The following is a 16,559-nucleotide window of genomic DNA, read 5'->3' as shown; positions in this document are numbered from 1 at the left end:
ACTAAAATCCTGGATAAATGATCGGATAGGTTCAGTAGTAGAAGGGGCTATTAATCAGTGTCGGCTGTTTTGGTGCTAATGACAATCAAAACCTGTGCATTGCAAAGACAACTATGAGACAACCTAATAAAAAGGGAACAGCTTTGCAGGGAGAGGCCGCAGACATGATTTCACCTTTAATTGTTTTTTTTTTGTTTGTTTTTTTTGACTGCTCTTCAGCAGTTTGGCATTTGACCAGGGTCGGTGTCACTACTGGCAGCATGAGGCGATACCTGGACCCTACAGAGGTTGTGCAGGCAGTCCAACTCCACCAGAGTGGACCGTCAATATGCCCCATTGTCAGAAAGTGTGCCGTGTCTCCTGGCACAGTCTCAAGAGCATGGAGGAGATTCCAGGAGAGATGGACAGGGCTGTCAAACGTCCTTAACCCACCATCAGAACCGCTATCTGCTAGCAGGACGAGTCGGCCCTATGTTCACTGCCCAGCACCGGGGAGCTCGACTGGCATTTGGTAGAAAACACTGGAATAGGCTGGCTTGCCACTGGAGCCCTTTTCTTTTCACAGATGAGCTCAGGTTCACGCTGAGTTCATGTGAAAGAGGGGAAAGGGTCCGGACAAGCTGCAGTGGACGTTATGCCGCCTGCAGCGTTGTTCGCCATGATTGGGCTCAGTGTTGGTCTGGGAAGGCAGATCCATGGAGGGATGCACAGACCTGTACAGGATAAACAGTGACACCCTGCCTGCCAATAGGTATCGGGATGACATATTTAGATTGATTGATTGCACAACCTCCTCAGCAGCCATAAAAGGCTGCTGCAAAGGCCTGTTAATCACTCATTTCTTTAGGTCAACTGTGCGGAGGCAAGGAAACACCTAAAACACGCAGGACACTGGGTCCTGAGGGCCAGGGTTGAAGACCCCTACGTTAGACCCAATTGTTAGATAATTCACTAATCCTGGGTTTCTCCTGGTGAATGATAATGTCTGGCCTCATGTGTCAAGAGTAATGAGGCCGTTCTTGAAGGAGGGATGAAGGTATTTATTAACTGGTCTCCATGCTCCCCAGACCTAAATCCAGCAGAGCATCTCTGGGACACCATGTTTGGGTCCATCTGACTCCACCAGGTTGCACCTCAGACTATCCAGGAGCTCAGTGATGCCCTGGTCAGGATCTGGGAGGAGATACCCTCTGTCATCTCATGAGGAGCGTGCCCTGACGTTGTCAGCCATGGATATAAGCACGTGGAGGCCGTATACAAACTACTGAGTACTGTAACATTTTAGAACAATGGAGTAAACCTGCTTCCATAAGATTTTCAGTTGCACTTTCCCTGTGACTTTGGATCGAGCCCCCAGTAGGATAATGTTAATCACGTGATGTTGCATCCTTTTTTTCCCCCCCAACACATTACCCGTTCAATAACAGAGTGGAATAATTGTTTTTCCCCACTAGTGATCTGTTTTGAGTTATTTGTCTAAGCCTGATGAGGGCAGTGACTGACCAACCTCAAATTCCCATAAAAGATGCGCATGGATAGCTAGTCTTTGGGAGAAATGCAGTGTAGTATAAATTAAAAAGCATATTGTTTTGTGTTGGTTTGCTGATTTATTTTCTGAAATTATTCCCTGTGTCACTGAGGAAAGTATCCAGCAAATTTTTTTTTGTTCTAGCTGAACATGTGGAGGAAGGTGCTTTGGTCAGATAAGGCTAAAAGGGAACTTTTGACTAATGTCAAACTAAACATCACCCTAAAAGCACCATCCTCAAAGTTATTAAAGTTGGTGGCAATATCATGCTGTAGGGATATTTTATTTTAAAACATGGCCTGGTCAGGAGGTGTGTGGTTGTAAAAGCAGGGCAATTCTGATAGAAAACGTCTAATAAATGTGAAAATACTTAAGAACGGCTCAGAGCATCACTTCCGAGCAGCACAACAACCTCATTCATTTGTGTAGAATGGCCTAGTCAAAGTCCAGATCTGGATCTGTGACAAGACTTGGAAATACCTGTTTAAGTATCCTCTCCAACCAATCTGACAGAGCTCGAGCTATATTGAAAAGAAAAATTAGTAGAAATGTCTATCTCTAGATGTACCAAGCTTGCAGCCTTAACTTCAGTGAAGGGTGAATTCACTCAGGGGTTCACACAGAGGTCTGTGGTTGTAACATGAGAGAATTTCAAAAAGTTCAAGGGGGGAACATGTTTCTGCATGAAAACCTGGTGGCCAAAAGAAAAAAAAAAAAAACACATCCACAATGGTGTGGGAATTTGTTCGCACCTTAGGGCCTCTGAAGACATCCAGAAAAAGACTGGGCTTTCTTTCAATTTCACATCCTAAAGAAGACAAAAAAAAGCAGAGCACAATGGTTCACATGGCGTGACATACTCCCGTATCCATTAAACATCCATCTCCCACACTGTGAATGCTTTGAGTGTCTTGTCGTCTTACATGTTTTTTAGAAACAATGTAATAAAAAAGCGACACACATCAAGCCTGTGCCAACCTTATCTATCTGATCTTGTCGACAGTGAGTCGCTTTACGTTACATTTATGTGCAAGAGGCTTTTCCTCGTGGTGTCTATGGCAACACGACACTCATGCTTAACATGGGCTCTGTTGCAGATCAGCGGCGAACAGTTAAAGATCACCCACCTCAGGTCCACACAGACGGGCAGACACAGCTGGAGGCAGAATCACACGCTGTCTACATTTTTGATATTCAGGACATTCATTGGGAAGCGTTTCGTTTTACTTCTTTTTTTTTTTTACCTCTGTTTATTTTTTGCTCATGAATATTTTATATTGCTTTATTCTTTTTCCCGAATTGCAGAGCCTCAGAGCACAAAAAGGACTGATTGCTGGAGATTGCTGTCCCATCAGTCTGATGGAAGAAATCGTGATCACTCCACACAGACATAGGAATGTTTGCTTGAACAATAAAACCGAGGATGTTAATTTCTCTTAAGTTCAATCGCTTCTATTGTTTCACAATTGGGAATTGGAGGCAATTGTTGCATCATCCTCAAAGTTAATTTGCTGAATCTCAACTAAGTTGGTTTATCAGAATAAGGTTGAAAGTAATTACTACGGTGTTTTTATATTAAAGGAGAGAAAAATAACTATGTTGCTCCTGGTTCATTACTCTGGCTACCACAAAAAAAAAAAAAAAAAAAAAACAGTCTCTGAGCTAAATGAGATTCATACAAAATACCTTTCATGAATCCTGATTTTCATTTCCCCCTCAGACGACGGAAAGCTGTCCTTTGATGAATTCAAATCCTACTTCTCTGATGGAGTCCTGACTGCAGAGGAACTGAAGGAGCTCTTCCACACAATTGATACTCATAACACAGAGTGAGTCGAGTAATTGCTTCGTTTTGATTTCAATTTATCCCAGCGCATAGGACAGATTGTAGACATGAACAGACTGGAAAAATATATATATAAAAAAAATAATGCAAAGAGATGTAGACATTGTTGTGCCAGTTCAGACGTGACAGAAAGCGGTAACGGACTACGTTACCCATGATGCAATGTGGTCAAAATGGCCACCAACTCATGTGGTCAAAATGGCCACCAACTCCCATCACGCAACACGGCAAAATGGCCGCCGATCAAGGAAACGGCATCAATTCGGGACTTAACGGACTGCGTTACCCATGATGCAATGTGGTCAAAATGGCCACCAACTCCCATCACGCAACACGGCAAAATGGCCGCCGATCAAGATAAGGTTGCTATAGTGATGGCTATAAAAGCCGATCACACACGATGAGCTTCCTTCTTCCCTGGCTTTTAGCCAACCCGAGAAGACACGCACAGCTGATTCCCACGCCACGTGTTCGATTGCTCGCTGGACCGAGATTTTTCGACGCAACGGTTATTCCCTGCTTTATAACAGGAGGTCGACTTAAATAAGTACTTTTAAATTCCCTCTGATCAAAAGACTGAGAGACGCCGCATCTCCCACTGATCGAAGAGGACCCCGCTTTTGTCTGGCCAACAAAGCGACCGAACCCGGAGGAAGAAACGAAGGAGCTTCTTCCCCGTGCCGCTGCAGCCTGTGGACAACTGCGCTCGTCGAAGCGCGTCCAGAAAGCCACACTCGGAGCGTTCCGGACCAGCCCCGAGGCATCTCAAAGTAACGGACTCTCCCCTTTCATTTCTGTCTCACCAACAGGGTGTTTAGAAGTGCCTGGGCAGGCGTAGAACTTTGTAGGTGTTGGTTAATGCTTTTATTCCACGACGAAGTTGGAATTATTTTTGCTGAACATTTTCTTTGTATGTGCATGTATTTTACAATTGATTTGCTGTGTTGATTTGTGATCCATCAAGAACCCCGCCGTGGGTTACCGATTTATCTCTTTTCATCTTCTTCCCTGCTTCCCCCCTCTCTCTCTTTTCGCTCCTTATCAGTTTAATTTCTTTGTCCGAGCTCAAGTCGCGGGCTTTGCTTTAAACTCCTAGTTAGCCCCCCCCTCTCGAAACGAGGCATTGTCCCATCAGCGTAAGCGTGGTTACGTTATTAGGACCTCCCCTCATACGTCATCGTAGCAGCCATCTTGGGAGGGTCACGTGTATCTGGACTGTAGGTAGCTTAGCTGAACTAGCTTTGTGTAAGACATCAAAGCGTCCAGTGAGATTCCCGAAGCTGTTCTGTCTGTCAATGCTGATACGTGAAATGCCGATGTTTCGAGGGCGGTGTTAAACAACTTTGAGTTAAGTTAAGATCTGCTAACCGCTCATTTTAATCCATTGTTTATTTTTGTTTTGTTCTTTATTTCCACATATATATTTTGCATGTTTTAGTTTAGTAATGAGTAAGAATTCCAAAGTTGTTTGAATCAGAGAATTACTGTAACAGGGAATTGCTTTTGGTTCAATAAAACCAACCACTGCGGAATAGACATTGTTTTGTGTTCAGTCCAATTCACAGTTGCCTGGGTATTCAGAAATCAGAGCTAACCTCCTTTGGAGTTAACATCTGACATTAATACAGAGACAATATCATTGGATGGTGATAAGGAATAAGGATTTAAACTCTAATTGCAGTTACATTGGGGTTCTCACAGCCTGCTGGATAAACCTGGTCGGTTAACAGTCCGACCTGATCATTTATTCCAGCATAAATGAGTTCATAACAGAAAGTTAACTAATGCATTAGTGGTATAAATACTTATAAGCTTATAGCTAACATCACCACCATTTGAACTATATTTGTTATAGCGAAATTTTGAGTTGAATGATTTATTATTTAAATTATAATACCAAATTATAATTAATAATAATAATAAGCATATTCAACCAGCTTATGGCATAGCATAAATTGGCGTCCCTGGGTGGGCTGGAGTCTACTTATTGGCGTTCCTTTAGACTAAATCGAATAACCAGCAACTTATGAATTGAATGAACACAATCCATATTCCAGCATTTTGACTGCTCACCTTGCCAAAAGGACTATTCAGTCATAATTGATTAAGGAGGTATCATTACTAAATATATACGTGTTTGTGGTGGTTTGAGGTTGTTAACCTGAGGTTTGAATATTGATTTCTGGACTGGAAGTCAGCTAGATTGAAATACACAGCAGCCAGCGTCTGCTACTTGTCAATCAGAGTCTGTGTCGTGTTCTGCTTTGAAAAGAGAGACCTTGCCTCCATCTGGTGGCCAGGATAGGTAGTTGCAGTCACGGTTTTAAAGACAGCTTAGATCGCTCAGTGTCCCGGAGGGACAGTTTTGAAAGTCAGTTTCTTTAAACTTACCTTACGGTTACGCCCTTTTGTCTTTTTTTCAATTTTATTTTATTCATTTTTTTCCCTCCTTTATCCCCTTCTGCTCATCATAAGTGGTCAAAATTGAGCTGTGATTTTGAAACTAAGGTTGCAATTTAGCGGTTTTTAACTGTCATTCTTTGCCACCTCTGAGGCTCCAAAACACTTTGCTATTTTCCACACATGTGTAGAGCACCTGTTCTGAAATAACTTACATCACAAACAAAGCCACAGCTTTATCACTTAATTACTGGCCGAAAGGTTAGTGGTCCATGTCACTCAAAGTTAATATTCTCAAAGTTAAACAAGCATATTAACCGTTCCTAAAACTAAGGAGTTGTAAGTCGCAGGGTTGATTTTCCCCTGCGCAGCCTAATTAAACGCACGTAATCGAACCCACTTCCTGCAGTAGTGTGAGTCATAGTGCGTGTTTGCTGTTAACAGTTAAAGTGAAGCCACTTAACGGTTGTGTTAGCAGTTGTTGTTTAGCGCTGAGCTAAACTAAAGTGTATGCGTTGTTGCTTAGTGCTAAGCTAGAATACAGCGTTGTTATTTGTTGTCTGTCATTTAGCGCTCTGCTAAACTACAGTGTTACTTGTTGTGTTGTTATCCATAGCTGACAAAGAATGGATAGTAGCGGTTCTTCAGTCAAAGGAGCTGAAGGTCCAAACCATTCCATTGGAATGGAGGCCCAGGATGTCATTAGCTCACTGCTTAAAATGACACCGGACGAACAAACCCGTCTGAATCAGTTTAACATAGGAGACTGTGAGAGGAGAATTCAGGAATTGGTGGAGGAGGTCCAGAGCAAACCTAAACATAGATTGGTAGCAGATGTTTTGGGTGAATTAACTGCGTTATACCACCGAAGGTTAACGCTAGAGACCAATCTGCGTAACAGAGAGGTTGAGAGGCGTGCTTTAGCTGAGGAAAGAATCAGGGAGCTAGAACAGAGAAGTGTTCAGGGCAGCTGTCATCCCACAGAGGAGCGAGAGGAGGATCGCATTAGCTTGCAGACAGAAGGATCTGAGTGTGAGAACTCCAAAGGAAAACATGGAGATCACACCTGGAGGACATTGGATGAACTGGGCCCTCAGACACCTTCTGAGCGAAGGGTAAGCAAAGGTCAGGACAGATATAGCAGTGTGATACGGAAAGAAATGCCTAAACAACTTACGGTGGCAATCAGGACTGATCCACATGATGGAAATCATGGGAAAACACCTGCTTCCCACCTGACCCCTGACACGGCCCGCTATGATCTTTTCCCCCCACCAGGGCGACGAGAGCACCGTTTCTGGGACACAGGTGAACCCCACTCCTCTGAACTGCGTCCACAGACAAGAGTTCATGACAGGGGGGGTCCCCCTGAGTCCCACGAACGGCCGCCTCCGGCAGGTAGGTGGTCAGAACTAGAGCCTCCCTCCTATCGTGGTTACCGCAGGCAGGAGTCGTCAGGAGAGGACTCAGATGGACCAGCTCCGATCCCTGAACAGGGATCGCGGATGCGTCAACTTGAGTCCCTGGCCCGAGACATAGAGCGTTTTGATCCTAGCAATACAGAATCCACCATTGGTGACTATCTCAGAGAGGTAGAGCGCTGTCTGCTAGACTTATATAGCCCCTCAGCTCGAGAAAAGTTGAAGCTTATCTGGAAAACCACGTCCAGAAGTGTCCATGTTTTCATAGAAAGCCTCCCTCCAGCTACACGTGACCGTTATTCAGCTCTTTGTCAGGCTTTAAGAGAAGAATATTCGGTGTTTACAGACCCAGCTTCTGCAACTCTTGGAGCTTTTGCAATTCAGCAAAAGAGAACTGAAGCACCAAAAGCGTACTACCGTCGCTTGCGGGCTGCTTACTTTCAGGGACGAAATGCTCCCGGCCTGGAGGAAGACCACACTTTCAAATCTTTGTTCCTCCATAATCTTCATGAAAGCGTGCGTTATGAGGTTACCATGCATTGTAGAACCAAGAAACTTACCATGCAGGAAATCAGGAAATACGCGCAGGTGGCATGGGAAACACGTGTCCGGCCCAACAAAGGAGCCGATAGTGATAAAAAGGTTCTGCAGATTCAAGCCGAACCAGAAAAGAGTTTAGGTCTGGAGGGACATGAGATGCCTCCCTTCAAACCTAAAACTAGATTTGGTCCTAAGAAGCAACATGGTTTTGAGCCGCAGCAGAAGAAAGCTTCTCAGGATAGGAGAGGTCAGCATGGCAGCATGGAAGGTGAGAGGTTTCAAAAATGGCACAGGCCGGATCCAGCTCGATACGGTAAGCAAACTGACTGGCCAGAAAAGCCGAAAAGCACACATGACAACAAAGGCTGGAACCTGCGCATGGAGGAGTCAATGAGAAAGGAGATAGAGGAGACTTTTCGCAGGTTGCTAGCCGAAACAGTGCGTCAGATCGCGCCGCAGCCGTCCCAGCCATCATCCAATCCTGTCGACCCTCCAGGTAAGCCAGGCCCAAAACCCCAGCCAGCATGACTAGGCGTGGAACAGGCTTCCCCTTCTAACAGAGTTTATCTGATTAAGGGGGGGGACCAACCGAAAAATCACCAACAACCTTCTAAGATCCCATCAGCAGGTGATCAGAAAGCCCCTTTTCTAAGGTTTCTAGGTGAGCTAAACCATCATGAAAATGCACACCGCTTATACTGCTCGACAGTTATCGGAGGATGTGTAACTGCAAATGCTCTTTTAGACACGGGTTCCGAGATCAGTCTAATGTGCTCAGATTTGTTTGAGGTGACCAGAGCTATAATGTCTCTTGGGATACCGTTCCAGGTGGAGACCTGTGACGTGGGCATCACCAGCTACACTCAGGATCAGTCATGCATCACCAAACGGGCGTGGTTAGACATCACTTTCCGTGACATGACCCTGGTGCACCCCATCTACATATGTACTTTGGACACAGAACCTTTTCTTGTGGGTCAGGACCTGTTGAACAGGTTAGCCCCACTCATTGACTGCTATCATGGTCATCTTTGGGCCCAAGTGGGGACTCCCAAGCCCCTCACTTCTGGAAGTGGACTGTCCGTCCCTATCAACCAGGTGACATGCTCTGAGGAGCCCAAAGAACTTTTAGCACCATTTCTGCCTTCCACAGAGCCGATTTCCAAATCCTCTGACACACCCCTGCTTGAGCTGAACAACCGCTCAGCTTACCTTTTAGTGGAGAATCCAACTCGCATGCCGATCCAAGTGGTGGCGAAGAAACCTCTTGGGGTGCTCATCGAAAGCTCTTTCCACGACCTTGAGTTGAGCATTCCCGTCATCGGAGACCTGCCCTTATTCTTGACTGGCAGACAGGACTCTCCAGACACCGTGTTTACCTTTCCTTCCAGCATGATCCAAATCAGGCGACATGAAGCTCGGCCTGCTGGATCCATTTGTGGTGCAACGCTTGAAGCTGAAGGAAATCTGTTGGTGTATGCGATAGCAACCAACCCAACAGAACCAGCACCAAATCAACCAGAGAATTGGGACTCACCCACTGAGCCCTGCCCTGGTTTCGAAACAGAAATTATGCAACAGCTGGAAAAAGCTGATGCACTGACCACTGAAACAGAGGAAACAGCACTTAAGGAGCTGTTTTATGAGTTTCAGCCCATTCAGCCCAAAGATTCAAACGAACAAAGATTCACACTGACACACGTCCATGACTCACCAGTAGGAGGACACAGAAGCTGCAAAGCTAATCTGAAAACTCCCCAACAGGTGACGTCCTGGCCTTCAACGGCCCAGGACACCCAGGAGTATGTACAAGGCTGCTTAACCTGCAGCCAGTTACAACCCACACGACCACTAGACCAAGCCCTGCTTCAGCGAAGGGGGGTTATATTTCCATGGTCACATTTGCAGACTGACTGGATCGGTCCAGTCCCCGAATCGTCAAGAAATAACAAATATCTTTTGACAATAACAGGCAGTTTCACAGAATGGGTCGAATGTCTGCCGGCACCGAATGACACCGCTGTCACCACTGCAGTCCTGCTGCTAAATCACGTTTTCAGCCGGTGGGGCCTTCCCCTGTCCATAGACTCGGACAGAGGAACGTCAAACATTCTGACCGTGCTTTCTGACATGTTGGGCGTGGAAGTTAAATTCCACATTCCCTACCGCCCACAGTCATCCGGACAGGTGGAGCAAATGAACGGCACCGTGGCCAGCATGTCAAAGGAACATACCAGCAGCCATGACAGGGACCGGGATACAAAGCTTCCCCTGGTCCTAATGCTAATCCGCTCTACCTCACCATGCTCCACAGGGGTGACACTTTTCCAGATGATGACAGGAAGACAAAGGACACTTCCCCTGAATCTCATCTACCAGCCCGAAGACGTCAGTGTGACAACCGTCTACACGGCACACCAGTGCATCACTGACTTAAAAGACCGTCTCCGAACGACTTTCGCGTGGCCTCGAAAGAACCTAGAAGCCAGCGTGCAAAGTCCAGAGTACACATGGGTTCAGGCGAACCAAACTAAACCGTCCACTAAACTCTCCTCACAGGGAACGGAGCCTAACTCCGCCCCCAGCGAAGAGAACAATGCATAGCATTAAACAGGACAAGTGCATGTTCAATCAGGACACTTTAAACATGCACTAATAAAGCAAATGTCCATACATAACTTCACGTCCATAATTTCACACTCAGCCATAACACCATGCATTGCTTTGGAAACGCTCACAGAAGTGGTAAAGAATGACATGATGTATACTCAGGTTGTTAGAGATTTAATGCAGGACCTCACTCGAGAGGTTAGTTCATCCATAAATAGCCTTGCTGAAGGACGGATTCCTCCGTACCTGGTACCAGTAGATTTGGTTGAAAAGGTTCTCAAATCTGCCTCTAGTGAAACACTACAACCACCACAAATACACCTGGCGTACAGCCTAGGTAGTGCAATTCCGATATTTGTAAATCCTGACAACTTGGAGATAGGATTTATGCTAAACCTTCCCATCATTGAGCTAATGTGTATAGGCTTAAATCAGTATTGAATGTCGGTTTTTGGCAAGGTGAGACCCACGTACACCTACAAACTCCCTCAATATTGGCCTATCATGATGCTGACCCCAAACTTTATTTAGTCCCTAATTTGGATTTGTGTACCAAAACCAAAGACATCCACTGGGTATGCCCAAGCAACCCATTTATCAGAGACGTTACCAATTACCTGTGTGGCCTAATGAATCTCCTGAACAAAACTGTCAGGCTAGAATGACCCTTAAAGATGCAGGTGTGGAAACCAAAATTGAGCGGGCAGGTAACCGCTGGCTCGTTAGCAACCCAGAGGCAGAAGCCCTGTTATCCTACGAGCAGCATGACACAGTTACTAGACTAAAACTGCCCAACCAAACCATTTTCTGTTCCCCACCTCAAGGTGCTCCAGTCCACATTGGAAACATGGTTCTGCATCACCTTGACGTTGATAAATATGACTCAGAGATTGAAATAATAGATGTCGTTAAGGGATACAATTTCAGCATTGATGTCGGCATTGAAAGACAGCTTTTACTTGCAGGCACCCAGCTGATTAAATTCAGTCTCACTCCATCAGAGTTGAGCTCGGTCCCTCTGCTTCGCTTCCCCAGAGCTACAGAGTCGACCGACACTCACATTATGACCATTATTGTGGTTCTCCTTGTATTTGGATGGGCCATCACTACTGCGATGGCGTATGCAGCATACAAGCAGATCAAACAGTTGCAAACCAGGATTGACGCCCTCACCTTTGTCGCTCCCAGGTTCGTAGCACCAGCTCCTTGAAGGCCATAAGCTGATTAGACTACGAACCGCTGTCTCTTTCCTTTCCCCTTTTCCCTCTCTCCTTTTTTTGGTTCAAAGTTCAAACCTGATGACCAATGAATGTATTGACGATGGTGATTGTGAAGTTTGCATTTCTTTTTTTTTTTATTACTTTATTGTTGCCTTATTAGCCAATAGAAATGACTAGCTATAGCTTAGTCCTGCCCAGGCTAGGTCACTGACCCAGGCACAATGAATGCTTTGTTTTTCCTCCTCTTGGATGATGAACTGAACTGCATGAATCCCAATGGACTACTAGAAAGACTATTAGGTTGTTCCACTCATGCACAACGGATTTTCGTCACGCCAGAATGGACTTGGTTGTAGCTTTAAAGACTGTGACCAGCATCCCACTCTTCAAAGCTAAAGGGGGGTATGTTGTGCCAGTTCAGACGTGACAGAAAGCGGTAACGGACTACGTTACCCATGATGCAATGTGGTCAAAATGGCCACCAACTCATGTGGTCAAAATGGCCACCAACTCCCATCACGCAACACGGCAAAATGGCCGCCGATCAAGATAAGGTTGCTATAGTGATGGCTATAAAAGCCGATCACACACGATGAGCTTCCTTCTTCCCTGGCTTTTAGCCAACCCGAGAAGACACGCACAGCTGATTCCCACGCCACGTGTTCGATTGCTCGCTGGACCGAGATTTTTCGACGCAACGGTTATTCCCTGCTTTATAACAGGAGGTCGACTTAAATAAGTACTTTTAAATTCCCTCTGATCAAAAGACTGAGAGACGCCGCATCTCCCAGTGATCGAAGAGGACCCCGCTTTTGTCTGGCCAACAAAGCGACTGTTGAACCCGGAGGAAGAAACGAAGGAGCTTCTTCCCCGTGCCGCTGCAGCCTGTGGACAACTGCGCTCGTCGAAGCGCGTCCAGAAAGCCACACTCGGAGCGTTCCGGACCAGCCCCGAGGCATCTCAAAGTAACGGACTCTCCCCTTTTATTTCTGTCTCACCAACAGGGTGTTTAGAAGTGCCTGGGCAGGCGTAGAACTTTGTAGGTGTTGGTTAATGCTTTTATTCCACGACGAAGTTGGAATTATTTTTGCTGAACATTTTCTTTGTATGTGCATGTATTTTACAATTGATTTGCTGTGTTGATTTGTGATCCATCAAGAACCCCGCCGTGGGTTACCGATTTATCTCTTTTCATCTTCTTCCCTGCTTCCCCCCTCTCTCTCTTTTCGCTCCTTATCAGTTTAATTTCTTTGTCCGAGCTCAAGTCGCGGGCTTTGCTTTAAACTCCTAGTTAGCCCCCCCCTCTCGAAACGAGGCATTGTCCCATCAGCGTAAGCGTGGTTACGTTATTAGGACCTCCCCTCATACGTCATCGTAGCAGCCATCTTGGGAGGGTCACGTGTATCTGGACTGTAGGTAGCTTAGCTGAACTAGCTTTGTGTAAGACATCAAAGCGTCCAGTGAGATTCCCGAAGCTGTTCTGTCTGTCAATGCTGATACGTGAAATGCCGATGTTTCGAGGGCGGTGTTAAACAACTTTGAGTTAAGTTAAGATCTGCTAACCGCTCATTTTAATCCATTGTTTATTTTTGTTTTGTTCTTTATTTCCACATATATATTTTGCATGTTTTAGTTTAGTAATGAGTAAGAATTCCAAAGTTGTTTGAATCAGAGAATTACTGTAACAGGGAATTGCTTTTGGTTCAATAAAACCAACCACTGCGGAATAGACATTGTTTTGTGTTCAGTCCAATTCACAGTTGCCTGGGTATTCAGAAATCAGAGCTAACCTCCTTTGGAGTTAACATCTGACATTAATACAGAGACAATATCATTGGATGGTGATAAGGAATAAGGATTTAAACTCTAATTGCAGTTACATTGGGGTTCTCACAGCCTGCTGGATAAACCTGGTCGGTTAACAGTCCGACCTGATCATTTATTCCAGCATAAATGAGTTCATAACAGAAAGTTAACTAATGCATTAGTGGTATAAATACTTATAAGCTTATAGCTAACATCACCACCATTTGAACTATATTTGTTATAGCGAAATTTTGAGTTGAATGATTTATTATTTAAATTATAATACCAAATTATAATTAATAATAATAATAATAAGCATATTCAACCAGCTTATGGCATAGCAACATGATCAAAATGGTTCTTGGAGTTCCTGGAATACGCAGAACTGTGGGTTTGTTTAAACTTTATTCACACAGTTTTACACTAAATCACACAATTTGAACTGGCTTAACTTTCTTGACACTAGGTTATGAGGTCATAGTTTGATTCCTGGCGGGTGTTAGCTACTAATTCTTCTTTTGCCGCTTCATAAGAGGGAAATTATATGGTCTTTCATTCTAAAATAATAATCTAAACTGTGGTGTAAGCATAAGCTGACGCACAGCCTAAGACATAAAGCCAAAAGTCATCTGTTTTAGCTCAGGGGCCAATAACATCACCAACATTACTAAAATCTCTTTGTAATGGAATAAGCTGCCGTTCATGGAGTTAAGGTTTGATTCATTGTGTTTATAGCTTTAAAACTGGAATTCCTGTCACTACTTTAAAACTTCCTTCTCAGCGGGTAATTTATTTTTGGTTTCAACTCAAGAATTAGTTCTCACCCAATTTGATCTTCACTTTCTTCCTCCTGGTCAGTTTTTTTTTTTTTTTTCACAAGCACTAAGTGCATGTCATTATTTTAATGATGAAACCTACTTACCTGCACACTTGGATAGAGCAACAGCACCCTTGATTGTTTTACAGCCTGTCTTTCCAGCATCAAATCCTGGATGGCCCAAAATTTCTGTAAATCCAGTGACAACGGGTCGGCTGTCGTTCTGGTTGATCCTTGGACTATTTTATGTTGTAATATACCTGGAATGTAATTTTTCTTTATTTATTTTAACCTAAAAAGTTAGTTGCTCCTTTGCCGTCTCTTCGTCTTGGCCAGTGTAATGGTAACTGGTTTCTCAGCTATCAGGAGGAGCTCCTTTTTTTTTTCGATCCAGTTGGTCAAAAAGGCTTCCGCTTACAGTCGTCACTAGCTCAGATGAGTCAGAACACAAGTTCGGGTTCATGAGAATGACACAAATAAATATTTTAACATTTTCAGGAAAACTAAAAATACAAATGTTGGAATTTCCAAATAAAATCCTCATTAAAAAAAATTGTGTTTTAAGACATTTTTTTATCCGTGTAAAATAATTCAATTCTCATTTAATGTCATATAAACCCACATTGCCTCGCTAAAGTGTCTCCATGTCGGATTTGGGGCTGATTTCCTATTTTAAAAGCTCTGAACACATGAAAGACTTCTCGTCACAAAACGTCTTCTCCTGGTCAACAGATTGATAGGCTGCGCATTGTTAGTGTGCCTGTGAGGAACTAAGGTTATCAAACCAAAGTTTAAAAACACTAAAAACCTTCCCTTTTTCTGACTTTTTTTTTAAATAGATGTTTGGCCTGTTGCTCCCTTTTAAAGCAAACAGAAAATGATTGGACAAGTGCTGAACAAGCAGTGAATTCTCAGTAATCATCTGAAAATAAACTGCCTTTTCTGTCAAGTAACAGTTCTTCTAATGTCATACGGAGTAATCTTTCGTATAGAAGTAAAGCATTTAATTACAGCCCTGCCACATTATAGAAAGCATCTGGGGATATTTGCACATTTCTACCAAAACTTGTTCCCCTTTATTATTGGAGGAGATGAACAGTAAAAAAAAAAGGACTGCTTGGGTTTATGCTCGCTTTGTGAGCAGGTTTTCCTCCTTTTTGACTCCTGTTAGTTTTAATTGAACAAAATATGAGCAACTAGGTTAATTAGGGTCAAAACTATCATACTGAAAGTAATTCAATACCGCATGATTACAAATATAATGTTGCATCTGTCGAGGCGTGTCCGCTGATTGTGTTATGTAATCACATTTCACATAAGCGGACTATACAAAAAAAGGAATGTACATCCATCAGTGTTATTTATATGACCACCACAGCTGTGACTGCAGAGATTGAATTATGTTTATAGCTTTAAAAAAGGATTTCCTGTCACTATAGTTAACATTTTCTTCCCATGGGGTCATTTGTTTCGTGGTGCACCTCAGGGTTAGTCCTCACCACTTTTGATCTCCATACACTTTGTTCCTCCTGGCCAGTTTATTCACAAGCATTATGACTTTATTTTAATGATGAAACCTACCTGTACATATGGATAGAGCAACATCATCCTTGACAGGTTTCTAACTCCTATAATTAAATCCTTGATGCTCCGACATTTCTATAAATCCTATGACGACAGGTCGGCTACCATTATGTTGATTGGACTATTTTACTTCATGAAATACCTGAAATTTTATCTCTTTTTTTAACTCTAAAAAGACTTTCTCTTTTGCTGTCTCTCATCTATGCCTGTGGAATGGTAACTCATTTCTCAGCTAATAATGGTTTATCCAATCCCCTTTTATTTAAACAGTAAATTAAAAAAAGAAAAAAGGCATAGATTCATGAGTTAATGCTTTAGTTTAAGAACCATGTAAAATGAGCATACAAAGATAAGTGTGATCAGATTTATGTGCCATACAAGGAATTAATTCATATGTGAAAAAAAAATTTTTTTTGTATAACTTCCTTGTTAATGCCATTGCTGAATAATTTCTGTACGAATAAATACATCCCTAACAATAAGCAACTAGGTTTGCATTTACTTCACATGCTGTTTTAGTTAAACTGCACTTATGTAAAGCTAAAAAGTTACGTTAAGCTACGTCACAGTAATTAACTAAAATCAGTCAAATAATATACTGTGAAATTCTGCCTGAAGGGTTAATTATTTCCCTTTCCAATGAACAATATTTGCCACCAATTTGAAGTAAAAAGAAAATTCCTCATATTTCTCAGATCAAGATATATTCAACAGCACTAAAATCACAGTTTATAAGAACAACCACTTATAAAAGGCATATGCAGCAATAAATAATACCTTTCATTAA

At 43.3% G+C, this 16,559-nt stretch overlaps 1 protein-coding gene across 2 annotated transcripts in view; it reads left to right on the top strand.

Annotated features, from left to right (window-relative positions):
* Positions 1-16,559, top strand: part of necab1 (N-terminal EF-hand calcium binding protein 1) — a 62,143-nt gene that overhangs the window by 4,573 nt on the left and 41,011 nt on the right. For both annotated transcript variants that reach the window (XM_036145165.1, XM_036145164.1), the window contains exon 3: positions 3,249-3,357. In XM_036145165.1, the coding sequence (XP_036001058.1) occupies positions 3,249-3,357 (109 nt within the window). The remainder of the gene's footprint in view (positions 1-3,248; positions 3,358-16,559) is intronic.

Source organism: Fundulus heteroclitus, chromosome 13 (genome assembly GCF_011125445.2).
Source record: "Fundulus heteroclitus isolate FHET01 chromosome 13, MU-UCD_Fhet_4.1, whole genome shotgun sequence".
Lineage (NCBI taxonomy): Eukaryota > Metazoa > Chordata > Actinopteri > Cyprinodontiformes > Fundulidae > Fundulus > Fundulus heteroclitus.
This window is presented reverse-complemented; position numbering and strand designations above follow the sequence as displayed.